Raw genomic sequence first — 8,634 nt, 5'->3', positions numbered from 1 at the left:
TTACTAGAGGTTAAAAATATTATCAAGGAGCAGCAAACTAGCTTTTCAATTTCTATCTATTAGATCACCCATCTTTTTTCTTCTCTGATTTTAAAACATTAAATATAATTCTATCGATCAACTATGGAAGGCGCATTGGTAACGTGGGGCTTTCTTATTTGTCTTCAGCTTTTCCCACTTCTGTGTGGGATCGCTGTTTCTAGTCAGCCTTCTCCATCTTCCTCTGTCATGTACACCTTGTTCTCTAATACCTTTTTCCTTCGTGTCATTTAATAATTTATCTTTTCACCTGGACTTTGGCCTCCCCGCCCCTGACCCATTTTACATATGTATTCATCTTCTCTCCTCATGGCATGGCTTTGATATCCAGGAATAACAAAAGTGCGAAACAAGAAAACATTCAAGATGGGGAGGATTGCAGTTTCTGGCCGGGGGGGGGGGGGGGGGGGGTCGTAAAATGTTTTGATAAGTTATGCTGGATGGTTAGTTTCAAGTTGGTCAAAATAGAATGTAAAGGTGATGACATTTTGATGCACAAATTAATTGATTAAGTTGAATGGTTAAAGCTGCAATAGTCTAGCCAAAAGTCGGAGGAAAATGGGATTAATGAAAATATAAAACAGGGTACAATATTTGGCATAAAATTATGTTTGTAGTAACTGACAAAGTCACTACTATATGTGTGAAGATAATAACTTTTATCAGAAAAATAAGAATATAAGCCCTGATGTAGGTTGATGCCATAATTTACCATGGTAATAGCAGAGGCAACGTAGAGAACGCTTAACTATTGTGGGTTATTAGCAGGGAAAAGCATATGGCTAGTAAATAATTAAATTGAGTATAAAAATGTAGTGTTTTTTTTTGTGTTTACAAGGCATGGTAGTCGATAACTGGCCTGCAGGAACAACAGACAGCATTGATACATACATGGCACTTCCCCCACTTTTGGGGGGTAGCCGACATCAACAAAGAAACAAAAACAAAAAGGTGACCTCTACTCTCTACGTTCCTCCCAGCCTAACAAGGGACTCAACCGAGTTCAGCTGGTACTGCTATGGTATCACAGCCTACTCTCCCACATTATCCACCATAGATGAAGCTTCATAATGCAGAATCCCCTACTGCTACTACCTCCGCGGTCATCTAAGGCATCGGAGGCAGCAGCAGGGCCTACCGGAACTGCGTCACAATCGCTCACCATTCATTCCTATTTCTAGCACGCTCTCTTGCCTCGCTCACATCTATCCTCCTATCACCCTTAGCTTCCTTCACTCCATCCATCCACCCAAACCTTGGCCTTCCTCTAGTACTTCTCCCATTAACTCTTGCATTCATCACCTTCTTTAGCAGACATTAATTTTCCGTTCTCTCAACATGGCCAAACCACCTCAACACATTCATATCCACTCTAGCTGCTAACTCATTTCTTACACCCGTTTACACTCTCACCACTTCGTTCCTAACCCTATCTACTCGAGATACACCAGCCATACTCCTTAGACACTTCATCTCAAACAAATTCAATTTCTGTCTCTCCATCAGTTTCATTCCCCACAACTCCGATCCATACATCACAGTTGGTACAATCACTTTCTCATATAGAACTCTCTTTACATTCATGCCCAACCCTCTATTTTTTACTACTCCCTTAACTGCCCCAAACACTTTGCAACCTTCATTCACTCTCTGACGTACATCTGCTTCCACTCCACCATTTGCTGCAACAACAGACCCCAAGTATTTAAACTGATCCACCTCCTCAAGTAACTCTCCATTCAACATGACATTCAACCTTGCACCACCTTCCCTTCTCGTACATCTCATAACCTTACTCTTACCCACATTAATTCTCAACTTACTTCTCTCACACACTCTTCCAAATTATGTCACTAATCGTCCAAGCTTCTCTTCTGTGTCTGCAACCAGTACAGTATCATCCGCAAACAACAACTGATTTACCTCCCATTCATGGTCATTCTCGTCTAAGAGTTTTAATCCTCGTCCAAGCACTCGAGCATTCACCTCTCTCACCACTCCATCAACATACAAGTTAAACAACCACGGCGACATCACACATCCGTGTCTCAGCCCCACTCTCACCGGAAACCAATCATTGATAGTGGGGGAAAAGTGAGACAAGGTACTATATGTGGACCCAAGCTATACTGTATAGTGACCGACAAAGTGAATAATTTCAGTAAAGATAATTAACATTGATAAGGAATATTAAAGTTGAATCCCTGATATATGTAGATGATGTCATGTTCCCTACGAGAAAGAAAGAAGTATAATGTTATATAAGTAACTGTCATATCTTGGAGACCTGGAAAAAGAAGACGACGACACGAGAAAAAAAAAAGTGAAGAACGACCCATTAATTTTAGCTAAGGAATAAAGTATCTAGACATGGTTTATGCTTATCCACCCAATAATGAGATAATTCAGGCAAAGCCATTCATCGGCGATAATAGGTACAAACACAGAAAGGAAGCAAAGAAGCGAGTATAGGAAATAACTGCCAAAAAGTTAAATACAGGGTAATATATGAAATAGTGCCCGTTCAAGAAAATATTTGCTAGTGTACAGATCTGGGGTGAAATAAGAGATGAAGGATTGAAAGATCTGAAAAGTTTCAATAAAGTATATTAAAAATGAAAAAAAAAAAAATAAAACTTATGAACAACCATCAAGTACTCAGTACTCGGGCACCATAGCAAAACAGTGTCCTGTTGACTAGAATAAGAGAAAATAATGCTGTTCCATAACATCATCAATTCTGATAAACAATGATTAATTAGGGATATAATTGAAGATATAGTGTGACCCGTATGTGGTAAAAGCGTTGAAGAAATTTGTAATAAATATAGAATGAAAATAGAGAATTATGAAAATGCGAAATGATTCTGAAAAAAAAGAAACTAAAAGAATTCCGGAACAGACAGAAGAAATAATTTAAATATATATATATATATATATATATATATATATATATATATATATATATATATATATATATATATATATATATATATATATATAGTGAATTAAAACTTATGGAAAGGAATGGCCTACATCCTTACAGAAAAAAATGTATATGGATAAGGCGATGTCCAAAATGAAGAAAATTATAATCTTAATAGAAAGCTAACGGCCTATACAATGAGGGTCATAAAAAATGAATGAATAATTCAGAAATACCACAACAGGTTACCAAAAGTGAAAAAACGGGTACTATACCAACATAATTTAAGGTAAAACATTATAAAGGTAAAACTTACGATTTTCATTAAAATTGCTGTTAATTGTTACAAGAAAAAAACTTAATTGCTTCGGATGTATCTATTAGTTGATAATGTTTGTTCAAATGTGTTTTGTGTAGTAAGTAGTTAACAGCTAGCATGATGGATATTTGAAAACAATAGAGTAATCCAAATTGAAATCAAGATTTGGTTGTGGCAATGGTTACTGCACTAGTATTTCGATTCATAAAAAGAAGTTCCAGAATGAACTTTTCAACATGGCCGGTGGAGAGTTGAGACCGAGTCACATGATTAAAGAGGAGACGGTGTAGCTCAGTGACGATTTCCCGCTCTATCATGACGTCACTAACAAAAACAAATTCGTTTTGGAAGGAACTTTGATAATCAGATATACGTATATCATATTCCTATCATGTGTCAGGCAATAACAGTTATTATGAAATGTTGACATTTTAGTGATTAAAGAAACAAAATAGACTAACGTTTCATAAAGTACATTTGTCCAATTTAATTTTGTAACATGCAAATACGAAAACACGTCTACCTGATATTAACAAGAGTAGGTAACCACCACGACTTACACTGACGTGTAGTTTGGACGCTGTCCTGGGAAGGCGTCCTTCAAAGCAACATGCATTAGATTTTTGTAAATAATTTAGACCACGAACTACTGGAGCCATGTCGTTCAAAACTGGAAATATCGTCAGAGTTTCGGTGCAAAATTTTTTGTAAGTAAACAAGAAACGTTTTGCTTTAATTTTGTTTACTTCAAGTATTCGCTAGATTTATTGTTCTGACTTTTATTGATTATCGCCTGTCTTAATTTTTTAGGCCTTTTGAACATTTTTATTGCCGAAAATACCTTTTCTTTTTTAAGCTGATTGCCTCTTGTAACCCTAACCTTCCGAAATCATATCTATTGGTGGACAACTCGCCGTAGAATCCAGGGTTTTAACATGATTAAAACCATTTGGAAGAGCCTTTATATTTTTTAGGACACTGAAAGATCACAGTTTACTAGGGAAAGACCCAAGAACACCACCTAACCTGACCTAGGAGACATATCCTTACCTACTTACCTGTATGACATGCTATGCGTCTTGTGCCGGTGTGACGGTCTGAACGATCCCCCGGTCTCAGAATTCTCCTTGACATTGTATAATGGTTCTTTTCAGCCATTAGCTCGGTTCGCTCGCATGAGAGTAAAACATCAAGCTCATGTACTGGCAAGCGGTAATGTTGAGCTGCGCACGCTAACATTACAGGAAAATAAAACATCAACCTCGTATGCACTGGCAAACGGTAATGTTCGCGCATGTGCAGATTATCAAGGAGAATTCTGAGACCGGGGGATCGTTCAGACCGTCACACCGGTAATATTTCGGTAGAGTCACATCCAGCGTAATCACCTCTTGACAGAACATAGGACCTTAATGGGTTTTTTTATGCGAGTGAAGCGAGCGCACGGTGGAGCAGTAATACCGAAATCTAAAGGTTTTTGCTCCGCTGTACGCTCACTTCGCCTGTGAGACAAGAAAAACATTGGTATTTGTTTACAAGAGCACCCTCTCCATTTACTCCAAAATTATGCAGTTGCAGCTCTCCTCTTCTTGTACAATAATTAGGAGGTTCTTTAAATGGGGGTGAGGGGAGCAAAAAATATCAAGATATGTTGAGCAAGAGGGGAGGGGTTATAAAAAAACTAGCTTGGTTTCCTCACTAAACGACGTAGAACTAACATAGTCAACCTGACAGAAGTTTGTGATGCCAGCGTACATAAACAGAAGTTCATGATGCCAGCGTACATTTGATATACCGCATATTTAAAATATATACTAAATTAAAACTTGAGTAATTACTCAAAAGTTTTATTATTTGTGAATTATAAATTTGGTGAATATTTGCTTTAGCAGCATATTTGGTAAATATATGATACTTTAATTACTAGTGAAACTGAAATTCTCTATAAGAAATAGATGAGTGCTGGCTAGTTTGGTATTTTTCTCTATACAGTGAATCCTCGTTTATCGCGGTAGATAGGTTTCAAACCCGGCCGCGATAGCTGAAAATCCGCAAGTAGGACACCATATTTACGTATTTAATTAACATGTATATTCAGACTTTTAAAACCTTCCCTTTACGTAGTACTGTTAACAAACTACCCTTTAATGTACAGAACACTTAATGCATGTACTACAGTACCCTAAACTAAAACAGGCACAAATTTTAAAGGCGATTTTATATCATGTTTCCTAAACACGCCAAAAAGCACGATAAAAAATGACAACCAATGTTTTGTTTACATTTATCTCTGATCATAATGAAGAAACAGACGCATTTACACATCTGTGTATAGGTTAGTTTTTGCATCGACAGCAATCTTACCAAGTATTGATTATATGTTGATTTTGTTATTACCAATGTTTTACTTAATTTTTCTTAGAACTTCCAAATAAATGAAATGAGTGCCATTTATATACAGGAATGTTTTTCTTTATGACGCCGCCTGAAACGGAAACCTTCCATTCGTTTACTGTACGCTCCATCTTCGATCGTAATAAACGAAGGCATTAAACGCGCATGATGAAAGTGATAAATAATGATATTAAAAGCTTTTAGTAAATATGTTATTACAAATATTATTTACCGTATCTATATAAAATCCTACATACGTAGCAAAGCAGGAAAACAAATTTTTTTTCTTTTTTTTGGGGGGGGGCGTTGAATCAACAATAACAAACTGCCGCTGACGACCGAATGATAATTTACGATAATTCTAATCTGTTACTAAAGATGATTCTCCATTCCATATCCAAAATACTTTTCCTAACTTCAATTATAAGTCAACTTCTACCCCCCTCAATTATGAAACTATCAAAAAAAAAAAAAAAAAAAAACTAAAAGAAGAAGCAAGTACTATGCTGATTTTTAAAGTTGTCGAACAATTAAGTTACCACTATAACGTTCGATGTGACATAGTGCGAGATTGGAGAAAGTAAGGAAAATTGAATCATGATTGATTTTCAATATAAATGAAACTTTGTGAAGCAACAAAGATTTCATTTGTTAGTGAGATAGAGGTAAGGAATGAGAGGTAGTGAAAAGTAGCCCACAGAGAGAGAGAGAGAGAGAGAGAGAGAGAGAGAGAGAGAGAGAGAGAGAGAGAGTGAGTGAGTGTGTGTGTTGTTTTAAATGTACTAAACAAAAAAATATGATAGGTTATAACACATTGGTGCCCATGTAATATCAACTGTATAGATGGTTTGAATAAGTTAAGAAATGGTATAAACAATACTTCGTACGCGCATATTCTTGAGACCGGCAGCTAGACGTCAGCTGATCTGATCACAGCCAAAAGTGAAACAAAAAGAAGTCAACAATACTCGATTTTTAAAACACCCGAAATTTAAAAACAAAAGTACACGCTTTCTTAATGTGCAATTAACTATTTAAAGAGTAGTAATTTTCTAGAATAAAATGATGTTTCCCCCAAAAATAGTGGTTTGCTGATGATATCGGATGCCGTATTTAATGAAAAAAGTCCGCGAAGTCGTGAATCTGCGATGGTCGAACCGCGAAGTAGCGAGGGCTCACTGTATGTTTAATGGAGGATTGGGCATAATAACTTTTTTTCACTCTAATTCCATTGTTTACTTTTGGGAGACTGATGGTGTGAGTAATTGCGCATACGTTGCTTGTACTCGCTTTGGCCATCTTTTCTGTTTTTTGTATGCCGTAATCATTACTTGGCTTTTTTAACCAATTCCGAGCTTCCAAATATCTATGCACAAGTTTGCGGATGTTGTTCTACAACAGCCATTTTTTTTCCACCCTCTCATTCAATTTGAGTTAAACCACCCTCACATGAAGACGTCCGTCTCCAAGAGAGAACTTAAGGGAAGTACATCAATCTATTTCGAAATTTAGTGTACTGTACAGTAATTTCAGTTATGTCGGTAGTTTATTATTATGATGAAAACACTCTACCGTTCAACTTATAATTTGTTCTGTAACTGGAATACAAACCACGCTATTTAATGGCTATTTAATAGGGGTATTACTTTTGGTGTAGCTGAAATGACCAGCCATTAAAATTTAACGAGGGTTTACTACCCACACCGCTAGTTAGCGGTGGTAGGGGAGGGTAGCTTGTTACCCCCCCCTCATACACCTGTGCTTGAACTCGCTTTGCCCTCGGCTCGGATGGTAGTCGGACGTGTCTGCTGTCATCCTCGCCGCTCATTGGTAGCCATTAATGCTTTTTTGCTTTCTCTTTTTGACAGTTGTGTGTGAAGTTGGCCTCTGCTATTATGCGCACCTGCCCTGGATTACCCGACCGCCCCTGTGGAACATTCATGTCGGCGGTCGAGACAGACCCTCACACCCTTTGTCCTTACTGTAGAGGTCAACGGTGTGATAGCGATAATAAGTGTAGTGAGTGCAGGGAGTGGTCTACCTCCCAGTGGGAGAGGTTTTCGCGGCGACGGAAGAAGTCCAGACGGGATATTTCTCCTTCGAAGGTTTCTTTGAAAGGAGAAAAACCCAAGGCCTCTTCTTCCGTTGCTCAAACCTCCTCCGAAGCTCCCACTCGGTCGGTCTCTTTCAAGAGACCGTCAAGTGGTAGCGTAGACCGTTGTACTGTTTTCCAACCTTGGGGTTCGAGAGATGGCGTTGCTTCCCCTAGCAAAGCAGCTCCACCTCTCCCCCCCGGGGGAGGATGTATCACTAATCCATCTCTTTCAGCTTTGGTCTTCCTTGGGGCTCGAGGGTTCGCCCTCCAAGGAAGTCTTACTTGACTACATCTGATTGGGTGCCGCTGTCAAGCAATCGCCGCCTCCGGCAGAGGTTGATCCTTTGTTGATTGTCGACGTTGTGGTGTCAGAGGTATCCAATGCGGTATCTCCCATTACCTCTGCCTCTTCAAACCCTACAGTAGCTGACGGCTTAGTTTCTCCCGTTCCTGTTCAACCAACGAGGGAGAAACTAAGTCCAACAGTCTCTCCAGCTAGTATTTCTCTCCCTCGGGGGAGTTCACTTACAGAGACTCCTCTTCGGAGGACTGCAGAAGGTCTGCTTGCTGATCCCACGGCCCCCAGAGGGAGTATTCGTCGCAAGGCTCGCCTTCCTCTTCGCCAGAGAAGCCTTCCTTCACCTGCGGTGAGAAGGTGCCTCTTTGGTTCTACATCTTCGTTGCAGTCCTCCGCAGAGGAGCCTCGTCATCAATGACAGACTGTTCCTGCTTTGGTCCTTGACCTCTCTGCGGATAGTTTGCGATCCCCTTTGGTGGAAGGTCGTCCTTTCAAAGGACACGTCGACCTTTCACCCGACAGACCTGCCGACCTGCCGTCGCTGTTCCTGGATGCTGATGTGC

The 8,634-nt window shown here is 39.1% G+C and overlaps 1 protein-coding gene across 1 annotated transcript in view; it reads left to right on the top strand.

Annotated features, from left to right (window-relative positions):
- Positions 1 to 3,587: 3,587 nt before the first annotated feature.
- LOC137645932 (structural maintenance of chromosomes protein 5-like) overlaps positions 3,588 to 8,634 on the top strand; it is a 208,316-nt gene continuing 203,269 nt past the window's right edge. The window contains exon 1 of the mRNA XM_068378994.1: positions 3,588 to 3,991. Within this exon, the coding sequence (XP_068235095.1) occupies positions 3,942 to 3,991 (50 nt within the window). The 5' untranslated portion in view covers positions 3,588 to 3,941. The remainder of the gene's footprint in view (positions 3,992 to 8,634) is intronic.

The sequence above is a fragment of the Palaemon carinicauda genome, chromosome 8 (assembly GCF_036898095.1).
Source record: "Palaemon carinicauda isolate YSFRI2023 chromosome 8, ASM3689809v2, whole genome shotgun sequence".
NCBI classification, from domain to species: domain Eukaryota; kingdom Metazoa; phylum Arthropoda; class Malacostraca; order Decapoda; family Palaemonidae; genus Palaemon; species Palaemon carinicauda.
The sequence above is the reverse complement of the archived record's forward strand: the minus strand, read 5'-3'. Positions and strand labels throughout refer to the sequence as shown.